The sequence below is a fragment of the Myxocyprinus asiaticus genome, chromosome 1 (assembly GCF_019703515.2).
Source record: "Myxocyprinus asiaticus isolate MX2 ecotype Aquarium Trade chromosome 1, UBuf_Myxa_2, whole genome shotgun sequence".
NCBI classification, from domain to species: Eukaryota; Metazoa; Chordata; class Actinopteri; order Cypriniformes; family Catostomidae; genus Myxocyprinus; species Myxocyprinus asiaticus.
The window spans coordinates 54,050,504-54,071,017 of NC_059344.1; the positions used below are offsets into that span (position 1 = coordinate 54,050,504).

Here is a 20,514-nt window from a genome sequence, read left to right on the forward strand (position 1 = left end):
CTGACGCGGAGATGACGACATGCTTTCCCGGACAGCCGCGAGCGTTGGTTAGAGTGGATTTCACCGCTCTTCCCTGAACCCTCGCGGCTGGGTGATTGGTTCCTGGGCTCGCGACGCCGCTCAAAGCCACGCCCCGCCCCGTTCCTTTCTTCCCGGAAGTGCATGAAGAGCTGACAAGGTCGCGGGAGGCACCTTTTACTGCCCGGTCCCGATCTTTTCAGCTTCCCCGCTCTCACTACCCTCGATGGTGGGGCGGCCAAGGGTTATTCAGCAATCCCCCGGTGGATAAAGGCGCTCGCGGTGCACCTATGCCCGCAGAGCGCCGCCACCTGGCGCGAGTGCCCAAAGCTCCCGTCCAAGGCTGTAGGTTTACGTCGTCTCTGACGGTCAAAGCCTACGGCGCTGCTGGACAAGCCGCCTCCGCCCTGCACGCCATGGCTCTCCTGCAAATCCGCCAAGGCGCTAAAGGAACTGCACGAGGGTAGTTCCACCCTGGGATTGATGCAGGAACTGCGCTCGGCGACCGACCTCGCTCTCCGAGCAACGGAGGTCACGGCGCGGTCTCTCGGGCGGACGATGGCCACACTAGTGGTCCAGGAGCGCCACCTTTGGCTCAACCTGGTCGAGATGGGTGAGGCCGACAGGACACGATTCCTTGCTGCCCCCATTTCCCAGGCGGGCCTATTCGGCGACACCGTCGAGGACTTTGCCCAGCAGTTCTCGATGGTAGAGCAGTAGATGGATGCTAGCCGGCTTGTCCTGCCCCGGCGTGGCTCAAGATCCTGCACCCCATCTACTCATCGCCGAGGGCGTCCCCCTGCGGTGACTGCACCGGCTCCGCCGCAGCCCGCCCCTCCGGCCCGGCCCCGGCGTGGAGCCCACCGCAGGAAGCCGACGCCACCCGTCTCACAGTCGGCACCGAAGAACCCACGGAGGTCTTCGAAGCGCCCCTGAGACGGGCGACCCAGGGACAACGAAACCCGCTGCTCTGGAGCTGGTAAGCAGATCTTCTTTTTGTTACCTTTTGCATTTAATTGCGCTGCATGCCCAAGTGGCTGCAGTACTCAAGAGCTCCGCAAGAGTGGTTTCCTTGTTCCCTGGGTCACATATTCGGTGTGTACGGCTGGCATCACGACCACCGTCCACCACTCCATTTGGCAGGTTGGCGCTCCAGCGGCGGTCTCCCGCCCTGAGCGCCCAGCTGTGGCACAAATCCACCCCTGATGTGACAGTCTCCACGGGTCATGAGGACAGGCCTCTTCCTCCCCCGTCCCAGGCTGTTCCGGGGGTGGTCACAAGGAGCCAGGTAAGTGCTTCGATGTCCTCGGACTCAGCACGGCCACGATGTGGTGTGGCACCTCAAGCTCCACCCCGCCGCGAGGCCCCACCCGCCGGTACAGTACCGGAAAAAGGCGGTGGGTTGCGGCCAATCTTGGACCTGCGAGTACTGAACCGGGCCTTACACAGACTCCCGTTCAAGATGCTGACGCAAAGACGCATTATAGCGAGCGTCCGGCATCAAGATTGGTTCGCGGCGGTAGACCCGAAGGATGCGTACTTTCACGTCTCGATCCTTCCTCGACACAGACCCTTCCTGCGGTTTGCGTTCGAGGGTCAGGCGTATCGGTACAAGTCCTCCCTTTCGGCCTGTCCCTGTCTCCTCGCATCTTTACGAAGATCGCAGAGGCTGCCCTTGCCCCGTTAAGGGAGGTGGGCATTCGCATTCTCAACCATCTCGACGACTGGCTAATCCTAGCTCACTCTCGAGACGGGTTATGCGCACACAGGAACCTGGTGCTCTCACACCTCAGCCGACTAGGGCTTCGGGTCAGCTGGGAAAAGAGCAAGCTCCTCCCGGTTCAGAGCATCTCTTTTCTCGGTTTGGAGTTGGACTCAGTCTCCTTGACGGCGCACCTTACGAACGAGCGCGCCCAGTCGGTGCTGGCCTGTTTGAAGGCGTTCAAACAGAAAACAGCGGTTCCACTGAAACATTTTCAGAGGCTCCTGGGGCATATGGTGTCCTCGGCGGTGGCCACCCCGCTCGGGTTGATGCATATGAGGCCGCTTCAGCACTGGCTCCAGACTCGAGTCCCGAGACGGGCATGGCGCCACGGGACACACCGCGTGGCCATTACGTCGGTCTGTCACCATCTTTTCAGCCCTTGGACCGACCTCTCGTTTCCACGAGCAGGTGTTCCGCTAGAACTGGTCGTGGTCACGACAGACGCCTCCAAAATGGGCTGGGGCGCTGTTGGCAACGGGCACGCAGCCGCCGGCTTCTAGACGGGTCCGCGGCTGCGTTGGCACATCAACTGCCTCGAGTTACTGGCAATTCTGCTCGCCCTGCGGGGGTTCCAGCCGTTGATCCACGGCAAGCACGTGCTAGTTCGGACAGACAGCACGGCAGCGGTAGCATATGTCAACCGCCAAGGCGGTCTGCGCTCCCGCTGTATGTCATAACTCGCCCGCCGTCTCCTCCAACGGAGTTAGCAGCACCAAGTCGCTGCAAGCCACTCACATCCCGGGCAACCTCAACACTTCGGCGGACGCGCCGTAACAACAGGTTACCCTCAAGGGAGAGTGGAGACTCCACCTTCAGGTGGTCCAGCTGATTTGGAGTCGATTCAGTCAGGCACAGATGCACCTGTTCGCCTCCCAAGAATCCTCCCACTGCCCGCTCTGGTACGCCCTCACCGAGGCCTTCCTCGGCATAGACGTGCTGGCACACAGCTGGTCCCCTGGCATTCGCAAATATGCATTTTCCCCAGTGAGCCTGCTCGCACAGACCCTGTGCAAGGTCAGGGAGGACGAGGAGAAGTTCGTCCTGGTAAGCACCCTACTGGCCCGCCCAGACGTGGTGCTCGGACCTCACGCTCCTCGTGACAGCTCCCCCCGGGCAAATTCCCCTGAGGAAGGCCCTTCTTTCTCAGGGAAGGGGCACCATCGGGCACCCGCGCCCAGACCTCTGGAATCTCCATGTCTGGCCCCTGGACAGGACGCGGAAGACCTAAGCTGTCTCCCACCTGCGGTGGTAGACACGTTCACTCAGGCTAGGGCTCCCTCTACGAGGCGCCTGTATGCCTTTAAGTGGTGTCTGTTCACTAAGTGGTGTTCTTCCCATCAGGAAGACCCCCAGAGGTGCACAGTCAGATCAGTGCTTTCCTTCCTGCAAGAGAGGTTGGAAGGGAGGCTGTCCCCTTCCACCTTGAAGGTGTACGTTGCTGCCATAGCAGCACACCATGACGCAGTCGACGGTAAGTCCTTAGGGAAGCATGATCTGATCATCAGATTCCTAAGAGGCGCCAGGAGGCTGAATCCCTCCAGGCCACGCCTTGTTCCCTCATCGGACCTCTGTAGTTTTTCAGGGTCTACAGAGAGCCCTGTTTGAGTTTTGCAGTCAGCCGGGCTTAAGGCACTCTCCTTGAAGACTGCCCTCCTGACTGCGCTCACTTCCATCAAGAGGGTAGGTGACCTGCAAGCGTTCTCTGTCAGCGAAACGTGCCTGGAGTTCGGTCCGGGCTATTCTCACGTGATCCTGAGACCCCCGACCGGGCTATGTGCCCAAGGTTCCCACCACTCCTTTTAGGGACCAGGTGGTGAACCTGCAAGTGCTGCCCCAGGAGGAGGCAGACCCAGCCCTGTTGTTGCTGTGTCCGGTGCACGCTTTACGCATCTATTTGGATCGCACGCAGAGCTTTAGAATCTCTGAGCAGCTCTTTGTCTGCTGTGGTGTACAGCGGAAAGGAAGCGCTGTCTCCAAGCAGAGGATCGCCCACTGGCTCATTGACGCCATAACTATGGCATGTCTCGCCCAAAACATGCCGCCCCCGGTAGGGCTACGAGCCCATTCTACCCGTGGTGTAGCGGCTTCTTGGGCCCTGGCCAGAGGTGCCTCTCTAACAGACATTGCAGAGCAGCGGGCTGGGCAACACCCAACACCTTTGCAAGGTTCTACAACCTCCGGGTGGAACCGGTTTCGTCCCAGGTAGTGGCACGCAACACAAGCGGATAAGCCCGGGATAGCCGGCTGGGTGTATCGCTTGCACATAGCGCCTTCCACCTCCTTTTGAGCTGAAGACATGCGCTGTTAATTCCCAATAGTGTTCACAAAAGTTGTTCCCTGGTTGACTTCCTCCGAGCCCTGTGGCAGTCGAGTTTTCGGAGAGACTCGCTGCCGGCCCAGTACACGCGCTAACTAAGAGCCCGGTTCTGGGGTAGGTGCTCCGCATGTGGCGGTTCCCTGTAAGGCTAACCCCATGCAATCTATATCTTCCGCTAGTTCGTTTCCCTACTGGCAAACTGCGTCTTCCTTGGGCAGAGCCCCTCAGTCTCCATGTTGTAGTAACTCCTCCCCCATTGGGCAGGATCTACCTTGAAGGCTCTCCACATGGTTGGAAAGACCATGTGATGTATTCTTCCATTTAAATACCCCCCCCTCTCTTGGGGCGAGGTGTGGTCTCCGCGGTGTCCTCCCCTTGGGAGGGACACCCCCCGACTAGACCTGGCGGCCCAGTCAGATAATCCCCCTTCTTTTTTTAGGGAGTGGAAAAAGAGAAGGGGAAAGAGGCCACGACTGCGCTAAGCCTGTCTCTATCTCTGGGTAGTCGACTTGTCCCCAAAAAGGGCCGTTTGACACTCATAACTGTGTTGGGGGAGGTTACGTGTCGACCTGGTGCGCTGGCTATGAGGCACACAGCAAGTCTGCCCACCACACACCGCCAGTTCACGTAATACAGTTCAGCCTTGTGGCGTTTTGTATAGGGACCCCTAGTGTCACTACATCGACACCAACGTCGAGTGAGTGACAGATAGGGAACGTCATGGTTACTGGTGTAACCTCCGTTCCCTGATGGAGGGAACGAGACGTTGGTCCCTCCTGCCACAACGCTGAACTACCCGCTGAAATGGCCGGACCTTATATCGGCTCCTCAGTGTAAAACCTGAATGAGTGGTTGCATACCAGCTCCTTTTATACCCGTATGTTCGGGGGAGTGGCATGCAAATACCACTCGCCAATTTTCATTGGCCTTTTATCAAAGACCAGAGGTGTCTCGGGCTCCCAAGAGTGACCCCTAGTGTCACTACATCGACACCAACGTCTCGTTCCCTCCATCAGGGAACGGAGGTTACACCAGTAACCATGACGACATTCCTTATTTTCTAGTATTTTCTAGGATTCACCTTTAATGGCACAGCAGGTCTTATTTTCTTAACATGCATTCTGAATTGTATCCCCCAGCTTATACTGGCTTATTGACATCCTTGCTTGACACCAGAAGATTGTTGCCCATTAATCAAGGGACAATCAGACTAGACAGGGCACAGAAAGTCAAGAACAGTTCACAGATAATATAGTGCTGTTGCACCGAGACACATCTGCAGTATCTATCCCATGCTAAGGTTTTCTTTTTTGCACACTGAAATTAGTGGTGTCGTAGAACTATAAAAGTGCTCTGATATCAGTTGGCTATGTTGGGAGTCAGTTTTTATGTTTGTCTTGACACATTAAACTCAGTGTCCACCCCCCACCCCCCGTCTTGTTCCAAAAAGTGTGTGCCAGTGGAGCAGTCTAAATGAGTGCTTTCTTTGTTCCTTTGTCTGTTTCTGGCCAAGATCTCGCCTTAGATGTGGCATTATATGATCCAATAATTCCCTCAACATCCTAATTAGGTTGTGGGTGGGTGTGTGCAAGTGTTTCTATGTGTGTATGGGTGCTAAACAGTGGCTGTCTGTCGCCTCTGGCCCAGCTGGAGTGAGGCCATACTTGGGTACTACTCCTCTACTGTGCTGGCACATTGCCCCGCCTCCTCATGCTTGAGCTGACACCCCTTTGCCCCTTACCGCAGATGGAAGCTTGACTATCAGCTGAGGTTGGCACAGTGATGACTTGCAGCTGAAGGAAATAGAGTTGTAAAAGGGATGCTGGTCTGTGTGCTTTTCAGCGTCACAGTTCGCATACCATAGAATGCAAGATTTGAAGTAATATGCCCAAATTTGACATATATCTTGGTGAAGAAAAATGGCGAGGATTGCAAAGCAGCATAGTATGCAACACTCGACTGTCGCAACTTTTTTTGGAGTCTGTTGCAATCATCTGATTTGAATTGTGTATATAATTAAATATTTTACATTTAAATTCACAAGGTAAAACATCAAATAATGTGTTGTTGTAGTGCTTTCAATAGAGCACAGTGTGAATAGAAGTTACAAATCACTTCTTTTTGTTTTTATTAGCATTTATTTAATAATGTCCAAACTTTTTAGGAAGTGGAAATTGTATGTCCCAATACAGGCATACTCTATTGCTGTACACTTAAAAGTAGGTACTATCCCATCATTAGTGAAGTACATACTTTTAATGCATAGTGTAAGTATGAGAATTTAGAAACAGCAACATTCTGCTTTCAGGAACTTAAGAATAATTGGCTAAAGCTAAAGCCACAAATGTGTCCTCAATAGGTCTATTATGAAAGTAAAGAACCCACTTTTTAATGTTGTTTTAATAAACTGCAGAAACAGCTGAGGTAACATTAACATTAATATTTTTATTTAACAATATTTATAAAAACTAATATAATTATTTTGTAACTTGCGTTTCTACTAAAACATGCCGTTCACATGTACAAATTCATGTTCAATTGACAAGCAATATACTTCAGACTTATACTATCTCATTTGCATTGTCTACATTTGCAACAGACAAACACACTAATGAACAGACTACATTTTCAACCCCACCTCATAAAACAGATTATAGGTATTAATTAAAATCTAAATATTATCATCAATAACAATACTGGATGCAAGAACATAACATTTCAGTCAATTAATACAAAACATTTCAGCACCACAATATACACACACTGACCGAACAGTTCTGTGCGTCAGAGAACATTCTCTCTATTCGCAAGACTTTTCAACAATCAGTCAGGCATCTCAATCGTGCATTTCTTCAAAGTTTCTCCCTCTTATAACAACTTTTTCGTTTTTCACAAGCATGGGCAAAACAGCATTAGATGTCATTGGTGATTCCCGCACTGTCACGGATTTCGTAAAATCTTTTGATGCCTTTTACCCTTTTTTTTTGTTTTGTTTACCATTTACATCTGTGAGGAGAGCAGCTCTGGTGTATGTATCTCTCATACTGTACACCTCTTTGATCAATTGATCAATGGTGTATTTGCGAATCAAATTGAAATCTTTAATGACAGATTTCGTATCCAGGCAAACAAAAGACATGGGTTTCACCCAATTTAGCTCAATTTACCTTAGAAATGATGAGCAAGTGTAAGATGTTGCATTCTAGAATCTTAGAATGATCAGCAGGTCTGCTAAGAACAAGCAACCTCTTCTGGTCAATAGTTGTAATAACATCATAAACTGAATGCAGTCTTTACATAATCCCTTTTTCAAAGAAATAAAATCAATCCTCGGTCTTGTCCGATGAGCCGTATTCAATGATACAGAGGGCCGTATACGGCCTGTGGGCCGCCAGTTGCCCATCCCTGCTGTAGAGTAATTGAGGGTGCTCATTGCTCATACTGCTCCACTGAAAGCTACATTTGCATTTCTTGTCATATTTATTTAAAGGAGACTAACTGTTCATGGTTTACAACAATGATGCACTTATTATGACATGTCCTGACAATCGAAGCATAACAAAGTGGTAAAACAAGGTTTCTTCTCACACTGTAAGTGTGTACAGTAAGTGCAGTGCTAATTTGTGTTCTTCGTCTTGAGGTTGTGGGAACAGTGCTCTAGTGAGAATGTAACAAATAAAATAAGCATTAAAAATATCAATATTGCTTAAAATGGTTCATTTTAGTTCAGACAACAAACAGGGTTAAGGTCTGTACAGTACATGAGGTTAATTCATGCCAAGGCTTGCACTGTGTAAAATGACACTCTCCCAGAAAGAAAGGCTTGTTCTGCACTCTTCCAACCAGGAAGATATCATGATCTTATGCTGCCTTCAAGTCCTCTTGAGAAGTTCCTTCTTACAAACTCAGAAGTCATAATTCTTGGTCATAAAAATGGGTGCATTGGGAACTGGGAAAAATCGAGGCTTAAAGGATTTGTTCCAGGTTCAATAGTTGACAGCATTTTTGCCATTATATTAATTGCCACACTAAATAATTTTGACTCAAACCTTGTTCAGTAAAAAAAAAAGAGCAAAAATCATGGTTACATTAAGGCACTTATAATGGAGGCCAATGTGGGCCAGTCCATAAACATCAAAAGACACACTGTTTCAAAAGTATAGCCACAAGACATGAACATTATACAGTACGTCTTAACATGTTTTAGTGTGATAAAATCAGGAATTTCCTAGTGTTACATAATTTACCAATTTACAGGTGTTACCGGCGTTACGTGCCGACAATGCAGTTGGATATAACTTTACACACAGATAAGGTTAGTACACAATTTTATCAGACTAAAATCTTGTTTACATGTACACCGATCAGCCACAACAATAAATTAAAAATAAAAATAATTGTTGGTGTCAGATGGGCTGGTTTGAGTATTTTTGTAACTGCTGATCTCCTGGGATTTCTACACACAACAGTCTCTAGAATTTACTCCGAATGGTACCAAAAACAAAAAACATCCAGTGAGCGGCAGTTCTGTGGATGGAAATGCCTTGTTGATGAGAGAAGTCAACAGAGAATGGCCAGACTGGTTTGAACTGACAAAGTCTATGGTAACTCGGATAACCAATCTGTACAATTGTGGTGAGAAGAAAAGCATCTCAGAATAGCATTCTGAGATGCAGGTTGGCACTGTTTTGGCGGCACGAGGGGGACCTACACAATATTAGGCAGGTGGTTTTAATGTTGTGGCTGATCGGTGTATTATGTTTATGTCTTGTTGCTATATTTTTGAAAACGTGTATTTTAATGTTTATGTATTGGCCCCATTCACTTCCATTGTAAGTGCCTTTTTGATTTTTGTCTTTTTGTTTTTTTAATCCCCCTATTGTCTTAGGGTGATTTTTTTAAACTGGACAGGGAAAGAATACATTAGAAATACCACATAGTTTATGGTACTGGAACCAAATGTTGTGACTTCAAAACAAACAAAATAAAATGAAAATTCATTGTATATATAATTGTTTAAGAGAAATGACAATTTAGAACACGTTGTTCCTTCCATTGTCTTAATAAATTATTACATACTTTTCTCTCAAACAGAGTTTGTGCACACATGCACATGTCCACACACACAAACACACATTCACACACTGAGTATTTTTCTACAGTACTAGTAATAAGTTAGTAAATGATTTTATTACCATGATTTTATATGATAGGGTAAAATGGGGCTAAAAGCCCCCAAATGGAAAAAGACCTATTGAACATAAATTTCTCCTAAAACATTAGATAGCAGAAAGAACTATTACGGCACCTTCCTTCACATTTTAAATGGTTTTCATTAGGGGTCAAAAATGACCTGAAAGACAAAAAGGAGGCTTAAATAAACAAGGGATGAGTTTAAATATTTTTGTGGCAGTCAACATTATGCCACAAATGCTGTTGATTTAGATTAACTTGTATTTATCAAAGTGCATTCCTTCAAAGATATACCATTGCTATTTCCGACATGGTGGTCATTCATGTGCGTTCCTCTCATAGATGCTGTAAGATCATTCTGTTTCATCTTGGTATATACCTGTAGCTTAGTTTGAAGCTTTGCATGGACCTTCATTAGTGCCAACACACTTTCCACACACACCACAGTTACTGGTCATGAACATACTCTTCACAGCCATTGGCCTCCCGTCATGGCATTCACAACTACAACCCAACAGTCATTCTATCTCGCTCTCCATCCTTTCTTTCTTTCTTTCTTTCTTTCTTTCTTTCTTTCTTTCTTTAATTTCTCTTGATGCATTCCCCTCCCCATCTCTCCTCCTCTTAACTACTTGTGCAGAGTTAATGGACTGTTTTGGCTGGGCTCCAACCACTGAGTGTCACCTCATTAGTGTTTCTCCTGACAGGAGCTACGTACAGCCGAATGTCATTGGTTCACATTCCATCCCCCTCCTCGTCCGTGCAACACTCCATAAATGGGGAAATGTGCGTGCATAATTGAATCTATAGTTTCACTCTCTCCATCCCTCCCTCTCTCTTTCTCTTCACTCCTCCCCTTCCTCATGTCTGACGGCTACAAAAAGGCTTGGATATTTACCACAGCTACGGATGGATCAAGGAGATGGTGGCATACCACGACTCCACGCACAGCTGCACATTCATGCAAATGGACCGTTCACTCAGCCAATCAAACAACAATATGTCGGGGGGGGGGATTTCAGAGAGGTTTGGTCGACACTTGTCAACTTATTGATGTGTGTTATGACGACTGAGATCCAAGGCCCCTTTGGAAAGAAAATGTGACAAAAGCGTTTCTATAAAACTAGACTTTCTAAGGACAGACACAGCAGTTGTGAGCCAGTTTGATTTGATGTGTGCTCTATAGGCATCCTTTGTTAAACACACATACAAACAGTGTCACAGTGCTGTCACAGTGCTTCAGTCACTTTTAATGTGACTGATGAGCCACCCTGGGTTCAGTGCTGTGTTGACATGGGAACTTCGTGTGTACATCAGAGATCTCTGCATGATGCAGTGTGTGTCTCGACCATTGTAAATGCTTTGTGCCTGTATGTCTTTATTAACACAGTGCATAGCTGTGTTATTGTGAAGACGTGTGCCTGAAGTTGCATTCACATGTGTGTGTGTGTGTGTGTGTGTGTGTGTGTATGGTGCCCTGAGTGACTTGTTTTCCCAGACACTTCTTTTCTTTCCAACTTTTTTGAGTCCACAGAAGGCAGTCTGCACACACACACACACACACACAATTTCTCTTTTGTTTCATTCTTGTTCTCGCTCTCTCTCTATCTCTAGTTTGTCTTAGCTCAATCCAACCCACTGCTATTTAACATCCCCATCCTGTCTAACCATTGTTCTTTTCCTCTTTTCAACTCACTCTCTTTTTCCCACCCCCTGTCTCTCTGTCTTTCTGCTCAATCTCTCATTCATCCCAGAGACTGTGACTTTAGCCTCCCCTCTTCACGTCTGCAATCTAGTGCTTGAGCTCAGGCGAGAAACAGAGGCCAGTGTTTAATGTGGATGTGTGGCTGGGGAGAAACTTTTCTTTTTTTGGAAGGGGGTGGGGGGGTGGGGGGGTGTCTTTCCATGAAAAGACTCACTCAAGCTTTGGTCCCATTTTCACAAACCATCTGTTAATGTGCATGTGTTACGGATAGATAGATTGTGTGAGAAGGTCGTTGTTTGTCTCCGAGTGTGTGTGTGTGTGTGAAGTCTGATCTGTGACATGCAGACACTGCTTTTGAAAGGATACTTGATATGAGAAAAGTGGAGTTGTAATCTAATCAGAGCCCTTAATAAAAACTTGTCCCAATTACAGAGCCTGGATTCTGCAACACAGAAAATCCTCTTAAAGACACTCGGCAGTTCAACCGTCACGCGACCATGTTTAGGCATACAGGCAACCTAGTCTCATAGAATGAACATTACTACATTTTTGCAAACTAACTTTTAAGTGCCGGATTCTTCGTTTCTTCGTAGTTTCTTGTTGAAATTAACACAAGAGGTGCTACAACAACTGTTCATTTTATTCACTTTCACACAAATCACGACTACAGTGGCTGATTATGACTTTATAAACATTTATTTTTTGCACTATTACTCACACACTGCTATGTTATGATATCAAAACACTTTTACTATAACGCATCATTTGAAAAACTATATATTTTAACGCTTGTATTATAGACTCACCTACATTTACACACTTATTCCAAATGTGATTAGGTTGTGCGGTAGCTCACCTGATGAAGTGTTGGACTTTGGACTCTGAAGTACGTGGTTTGAGACCAGTCAAGCGTGCAAGCTGACACGTGAGACAAAAGTGTCATAGAACGACACAAGATGATGTGTTTGCTTCAGAAAATGTGCTTTTCATTTCCCATTTTATTTTTGGACACTATCGGATAGGTTTAGGCATTGGTTAAGTGTAAGGAGGTCTGTTTTCTGTCTACCTCTCATTTGATTTTAGATCACTATTGGTTAGGTTTAGGGTAAAGTTTTAGGTTAGGGAGATAAGTTTACTCATTAAAACCTCCATCTAAGATTCAGCTTAAAATCTTGTGTGATTACGACAGCATTTCACTCACCTTTGGCACCCCTCGCTGAACATTTCACTGGGAAACTGCAGCCAAACGTGTAATAAGGCACGTAATTTCGTTTTTTCAAAAATGTAAATAAGTGATTAAAAATGTCTGAAAAATATAATCAAAGCTTCTTTTTTGTTTAAAATAATGGTAGAACTTTCACACATTTGGATTTGTGCTGAAATACCTTTATCAGTAAATAACTTTTATCAGAAAGATCTTTTACCTTCTTTGCATTGTTTTTTAATCCAAGCCAAAAAATATATAATAATAATAATAATAAAAAATAATAATAATAATAATAATAATAATAATAATAATAATAATATATATATATATATATATATATATATATATATATATATATATATATATATATATATATATATATATTTCCTAAATTGAACTTTGTAAATGTTTGCTTTGATTCTGAAGCTTTGAGTGCACTATATGTGTGTGTGTGTGTGTGTGTGTGGGAGAGAGAGACACACACAGAGAGACAGACAGAGAGAGAGAGAAGCTCTCAACCAATTGGCCATGAGAAAAGGCACTTTTACATGCAAAAATAACACAAAAGGAACTAATTGCAGATAAAAATAGACCATGAGAGATATTTTACAAGATCTGTCATGATTTGTAGTGCAAACTCTGATTGAAACATTCATTCTGTACCATGCGGTGGTGTTTTGCATAACAGTCAACAGTCAATTCTACAGTTTAGAGGTCTTAATACATTAATGTTTGACCACAGAGTGCTGCGAAAAAAAAAATAAAATATTCCATTGTGCTGCGTATTAATGCAAATTACAGAATTGTTATATTTATCTAAAGGTTTTTGCATAATATGAATCAATAAAGCATCTACTATATGTAGTATTAAATAAATGCTTTGCCGTAAATACATTGAGCAGGATGCACTTAATTTGCACATTGTATGATATTCATTAATTAAATGTTTAAATGCATTTAGAATGAGGTGGTACAAACTAGGACTGGTATATGACCACCAGTCCTTATACTGGTGTGCTTTTAAAAGAGAGATGACCATTAGTATGCGCACTGCCCACTAACACAAGCCTGTTATGACATTATCTCTCTGTCTCTACAGCTGGCAAGCTGCTTTCCTTACTATATCTGTGTTTGGGTTACAGCTAACTTTGATAAACAGCTGTGTGTTTTATCAACAATTGCCAAAAGGGAGAAGCGAAAGGAAAAAAATTGAGAAAGAAAATGAAGAGACGGAGAAAGTGAAACAGGTAGAGAAAAAGGACTTAGAGATATGCATCAAAAAGACTGATGTAAAGATGTAAATACTGAAAAGGGAAAGGCAGAGAAAAAGCTGATGTGGAAGTATAAATAGAGATGGAAAAGGAAAGATAAAGTGTGGACTGATTGGTAGAGGGAAAAATAAACAAAGATCTGCCTCTGTGCATTTTTGGGTGCGTGTGCTGTCATAATCATACTATGAGGTCCATATGCCGGCCAATGACCAGCACACACACACACTCAATCGCTGGGTGTCACTCAGCCACAGACAATATTTACATGATTGCAGCTGTACCGTTCAAAACATTTCGGCCAGGGCAGCCCATAATTAGGAGATATTTCTGCCTCTCACTCTCTCTCGCTCTCTATGTCCTCGACTCTCTCTCTCCCTCCCTCTGCTTTCTTTGGGTGCTTGGCTCAGGACTCAGGATAGGGTGAGAAAATGAGAGAGAGAGAGAACTTGGCTCAGGCCTGGTTTCTTTGGCAAGCTGAACAGTACATGTGTGCAGCTTTCTAAAATGGCTGCCAGACGCCTCCTCCTGAAATGTCGACGGTATGCATGCGGCGGGTCAGTTTTGCGCGTGCGTTTGCCGGGGGTGTGATAAAGTTGCTGAAGTATATGATAGCTCTCAACCAAGCACAAAACAAAGACAAGAGGCTGGTTGGGTTACATGGGGTAGAGCCAAGAGTAGGTGTGTGTAAGCTTGCATGTTTGGGTTTGTAGATCCAAGATTGGGGTATTGGGAGATATTCTTCCTGAAAAAAGACATTGCATTACCTTGCAGGTGGAAGATGTGCCGATGGTGTAATTGTGACAGTTGTATGGATGAGATCCAGCAGATAGGGTGGCACAAGGATACATTACCACTCGTATTTATGAAGCTCAACTGTGCTCATCCAGAAATGAGCTCATCTTACTCCTATTCATTTGGATATTATCCTAGATCAAGTGTCTTCATATTAGACTTTTAGGTTGTTAATGCAAACAAAGATATCCCTAAGTAGTAAACTTGGGCGCACTTTGTTTGTACTACAGATATGTATGATCCCTAAAATTGTGCGGCTTGTTGAAAAAGGGTGTGCTATAACTTTTCTAAGTGATTTGTCTTACGATATTCACCTGGCGGAACATAAAACAGGCAAAAAAATTCCCATAGCTTACATTAAAGTATGACCCCAAGACATCTCTAGAGTATCATACAGACTTGGTGGTGGGCCAGTTAGCAACCACCTAGCAACCACCCAGAACACCTTAGCAATTAGAGGTTGACCGATATAGGATGTTGCTGATACCGATAACTAATGTGTTAGAAGAAAGCTGCCCACGGGGATGGAAAAAACAAAAATGAACTATCGAACCTAACCGAAAGGCAAAAGCAACTACACTGATAAATTGACAAAATCGAAAAATTACCCAATGCAATGCCCTAGCTACCATTCTCTTTCTTTATCAGGTACTGTACAAAGAAAAGAGAGATTAATTTTACCCTCCTCGGCCTGCCCTCTCTCTTCCTCTTTCTCTCCTTGGACAGTTTGTTTGTTTAAACAAGTGGCAGGACTGTTAGGTGCCAAGGGTTATTGTACTTGGATAAGCTCAGTGTTTCTGGGAGCTGTCTCTCTCTCTCTCTACCTCACACACACACACACACACACACACACACACACACACACACACACGCACTCAACATAGCCCTAGCCAAACTGTTTAAATGTGTGGCTTATAAGTGTTTATTTTTAAAGCGAACCATCGATCCCTTATTCAAACACTCCACCATGTGTAAAACACACAACCTCTCACACACACAGACACACACACTCTTATATGTATACATAGTCTGTCATATTGTACTTTAAAATGTTATTATGTTCATAATAACAAAAGAATTGGCACTTGTAGCTATGGTACTGCAAAACTTAAACTTCTGCATTTTTATTACAAAAATATTGAATATCCTGCTGAAATGAGGCATGGTTAGTTTGTATCATCAATCCCGTAGTGTATGACTGGTGATTTTGATGTTGCCCATACAGTAATGTTGAATATATCTAGATCAGTGATGTTTTAAGTAGTCTGTGTCCTGTGTTTAATCACTTAACATTTATGCTAGATTGTACCTTATGATGCAAACTGTTCCTCTAGCCTCTCGATTTCTTTTTTTCTCTCTCTTGGGGCAGTGTGCATGGGAGGAGATGTCTTTAACCAGACTGATGGATGGCATCAAACCTAAATGTGAATTGGTGGGGGGAGGGTAGTTGGCATAGGAACGGGCACTGTCACAATGCCAACCTGCCCACATCCAATCAAAGGCTCAGCTGTTGGCTTTCGGTCCAATAGGCTTTCCTGATTCAAACACCACTTAAGATGTTATTTATTGCGGTGGGAAGACAATTGCCCTAGCTTAATTCAAAGATAACTTTAACCCTTGTGCAACCTTCTGGACATTTTTGTCTTTTTCATTTTTGTTTTTTCTATCACTTTGGCTATGTTAATGCCAACGGCATAAATTTTGCCAAAGGAGTGTATTTTTGGGGGAATTTTCTAAAATACATCTATAATACACTGTGTACACAAAATAGTTACACTCAGGGCCTTAAGGACAAAAATGTCCCAATTGAAACCCATTAAAACTACAATATTTGATCCCAGTGCCATTAAAGCATAAAATCATGAATTATTTGATATTATGCTTTCATTCTGGAGTCCTGGCTTCAAAATTAAAAATTTTAATATTTTCCACCAGATGGCACCATTTTTCTCATGTTTAGCCTATGGAGTAAATACATGCTTTTTTCCCTATTTTCTGTTTGCTGTATTATAGAGCACTGCAAGCCAATTGAATAAATGATGCAGCTAAAATTGTGTGGGTGTGTTGGTATGGATGTCAGAGTGTGTTTTGTATGTGTGTATTGAGAAATGTGTGTGCGTGTGTGTATGTGTGTGTGTAAAAAAAACAAACAGTTGCATTATGTAAACAAACTGGAATTTAAAGGGTTAAAATCCTGAAAATGAATGAATATTTGGTAGTTATGATCAGGACTGATGTTGGTTAAAAAATATAAATCAGTGAAAGTGGAAAATAACATTAATATATAATATTTTTATGATTTAGATTTTCTTATTGTAGTCTCTTTCTCCCCCTCTCCCTCTGTCTTTCTCCAACCTTTTTTCTTCTTAACGTATGGTGTTCCCTCCCTTTCTTTGTCATTGTTGAGTTGGAGCCAAGAACATTCTGTTTTTGCAGATCTGTTTAATGGTCTTTTTTTATTTCTCTCTATCAGTTACTCTCCCCCTCTAACTTTCAGTTCTGAGATGAAGCTCTTGGAGGAACAAGAGTGATGTCCCAGCTCATTTTCTCTCCTGCAGTTTTATTCGTACTATTAGTGAGAGACTGATAAACTGGCTGATAATCATATCCACTTCACTGATTGATAGGAGTGTTAGCTCTCCCTTTTGTCAGTTCCAAAATCTACTGATAGCCTTGCCAATGGTTAATAAACTATTTATTTATTTATTTTTGAGATTTTGAAGTGATTTTTTAATAAAAATGTGGTAAAGTGTTCAATTCAGCAATTTTATGAAAGGCTATTTTGCTATCGTTAAACTGTTTTAAAGTAAACTGTGCAAACAGCAAATCTGAGAAAAATGTCTTCTAAGTTTTTGATTGTCCAGCCAAATATGGTCTCTCTCTATTTTCCCTAAATCTGAGCATAGGTGAGCCAAACCTGTGTGTCAGAAGACAGTTCATAGTCTAAAAGACTTGTTTTCTACAAAATGTGTAGTTACTGCTTTTGCCTTTGCGGGGCAAAATATAGTGGGTATAACATCGACCATCAGTTCCCATGCTCTTTTGATATCGGTATCAACATCAGCTGTTGAAAAATCCACTACTTAATCAAAAATAGAAAAAAACTCACACACTTGCTCACTACTCCAACATTTTTCTTTTTTGACTCGGCACCTTGCAAAGTTTGTTTTGGTGTGTGTGGGTTCTTGCATATATAATGAAAAATCCACCACTTACCATTTCGTAGAGACCATATCTTGATCCTCCTTCACAGTGGTTTCTCTTGAAGCACGTGTTGCCATTGGTACTGTATGTTTGCTTGTGATTTGGGCAGTTGAGATTGATGACATCAAAGTAGTGGGCAGAATCCCTGAAACCTCTCTTTGTCTCCCAAGATTGCACCACAATGTGGTGATTTTGCAGCTCAGTTGTGATCTTGGAAAAAACAGATCATTGAACAAGTTTATGAAAGGATGAGATGAATGAGTGCCATTGTGTATCATTAACACTGTAGAATATAGGGATCGTCCTCCCAAATGTACTGTTAGGTAAGGTAACATAATCAATCAACGCAAACTTTAAAGCACACATCAACGACAGGCAGGATTCTTCTAATTTTTTCCACCTATTCCTCCCCATTCTTTTACTTTGCGCTTGTACTTCAAGCTAAGTGTTGTACGTATGTGTGTCTCCTTGCGTTTGGACAAAAACTTAATTTTACTTTTGTGAGGCACATTTCAGCCTTGCCTTTGCCTGTTCTTACATCTTCCTGCTCTCCCTCCCTCTTTCTACTCTCGTTCTCCCTCACTGAAAGAAAAAAAAACATGTTTCTACACACATCTGGCCTGTCCTGTCAGGACAGAGTAACTGTAGTTTCCTTTCCTGGAAAGAACGTTGGGGCAGCAACGACAATAACTGCTGTCTGTTACAGGGAGATGCACCATTTTCCTCTTTTTTTGAAACACATAACTTGAGTGGTTATCTTGGGCTATTTTTAGTGTTTTAAATTTCTTACATACATGCAATTCTGCATCAATGGAGACACACACATTTTTATATGTATAGTGTGTCTGTGTAATTCCGACACTGAATTTGTCTAATTTCCTTATGTACAAGAAAACAACAAAAAGCTGTAACCCATAAGATCTAAACAAACATTTGGGAAAGCACTGGAACAGGATGATAAATTATAGTGAGGTGCAGCACTTTCATACAGTATGTAGAGCTTCGGATCACTCTGGGTTTTGTGTTCTAATCCACCACCTTTATTTGTGTTTACAGACTCGCAGCAGTCAGGAAGTCCCAGCAACAATGAGCCTGGCAAGAACCCTCCAGGTATGTTAATGCACACTTGCACAAACATGCTGATGGACATCAATGCATTTGCACATACAATCACACCCACATCTATAATCAAAGCCTTTACGTAATTATACCCCAGCTGCTGGTGTACTGAAAATAATGTCACTCTATGAAAAAAAGAGTGTTAATGAACTTTTAAGTTTGTGTGAGTTTAAAAGTGTGTTTGTGTATAAGGTGTAACTGGATTTATCCTTTGCAGATAGGCTTGTAAATCTACTGTATGTTCAGAGAAACTTTGTGTGTTTAGATTAGTCTAGTGATCTACTTATCTCACATGATGTAACGACTGCTGTTCAGTCTGTACCACATGAACCAGAACAAGTTGCAAAATAGATATATTTTTTGATCATTTAAAAACTAAACATTCTTTTATATTGCACTCTGCCAAAACCAATCTTGTACCCTCTCAAGTTCAAGTTATTTGCTTTTTTTTTTTTTTTAAGAAATTTACTGAAACAGGCTTTTTTTGGCCAAAGTATGTTGACTTTGACCATAATTACTCTCTATGTTCTGCACAAATTAAAGACAACTGGAAAGCTAACCATGTCATGTCTGTGATTTTACAAGAAAAACAAAAATGGTAATTTATATAAAACAAGCAACGTCATGACATCACCAGCGCTCTTAGTTTGCGCTTACACTGAGAGTGACTTTGCTTATGGCTTATGGATGACCATGTCTATTTGTCATGTTTGTTGCCCTGGACTCAGTTGTGTTTTTTTTTTTCCTCTTTAATTTTTCCTCTTTTTCCTTTCACGATTGCTGCTATGTAATGTGTAAAGAATTAAAATAATGGAGTGTAGTTAGTTCTTTACCTCAAGAGCAGGTTGTGCTTATTCTCCTGCCAAGTAAAATAAAGCTCTCAAGTCACGACCCAAACTCATCTAGCGCTACCTTGGAAACCCTAGTCATCGCTGCACTTCCTGTTGGGCTTTGCGGTGCATTGTGGGAAAGATTTGGATGTCCTGGAATGCTCTGTGAGGTTGACCCTGTGGGGCTGGACTTTTTTTTTTTTTTTTTTTTGAGTCTTGAATGCGATGTTACATATTATGCTAAGCATGGTTGTTGTTTTTTTTGTCAGAGAAAAAAAATCTCTGAATTGAATCCATCTAGTTATAATACATTTAGTTAGTCAAATCCCTGAAAGTAAAGATTGAAGTATAATAAAAGATGAGAAAAGATTATTTTTGTTCTATGTTTAATGTGAATGTGAAAACTAAAATGTTTGACTTTCATGCAAATGTCCACTTACCAAACATGCAACATTTGAAATGTCCTTATGTGTATGTGTTAAGTAAGAATATGTCACTGAGGAATATGCTTTTGTTTCCCACAGTTTACTTGGAAGACAGCTTTGTTAAATCAGGGGTCTTCAGTGTTTCGGAGCTGGTGAGAGTGTCCAGAAGTAAGTCTGGACACACTATACACATTCACACACTTTTTTTCTGTCATGGTGGGGACTTTCCATTGACTTCCGCTGTTTCTATATTGAGCTAATGATATTATCTATCCCTTAACCTTGCCCCTATCTCTAAGCCTAACCTTTCTGCATTTTTATGTTTTCATTAAGACATTATTTATTTTTATTAAGCCGTTTTGGCTGGTCCCCACAATATTGGCAAATTCTTACCTACACACACATTTACATTCATCGAAATAAGGACATACCACAGTTTTCTACTGCTTTTAAATAAAACTAATTTTTACATTACATCACAATAAAATTTGTATAATTTATAAATGTAATATATATACAATTATATACAGTACATATTATATTGGGGCCTATATTTACTAAGGAATTATTTTTCCTTATTAAAGAAATTCCCAGAAGACCCCGAAGGGAAATTTTGTCAGATTTAGCTCACTTTTGGGGACAATTTTGTCCCCACAGTATAGCTAAGT

General features: G+C 43.0%; 1 protein-coding gene and 1 long non-coding RNA gene across 8 annotated transcripts in view; one reads left to right on the forward strand and one right to left on the reverse strand.

The window, feature by feature from the left end:
* Positions 1-17,922, reverse strand: part of LOC127441288 (uncharacterized) — a 29,668-nt gene extending 11,746 nt beyond the window's left edge. Inside the window, exon 1 of the long non-coding RNA XR_007897286.1 lies at positions 17,485-17,922. This is a non-coding gene — a long non-coding RNA (uncharacterized LOC127441288). The remainder of the gene's footprint in view (positions 1-17,484) is intronic.
* The window catches only part of LOC127441137 (nuclear factor 1 B-type-like), a 126,772-nt gene that overhangs the window by 59,863 nt on the left and 46,395 nt on the right, over positions 1-20,514 (forward strand). For all 7 annotated transcript variants that reach the window (XM_051698362.1, XM_051698367.1, XM_051698354.1 and 4 more), the window contains exons 3-4: positions 18,529-18,582; positions 19,946-20,014. In XM_051698362.1, the coding sequence (XP_051554322.1) occupies positions 18,529-18,582; positions 19,946-20,014 (123 nt within the window). The remainder of the gene's footprint in view (positions 1-18,528; positions 18,583-19,945; positions 20,015-20,514) is intronic.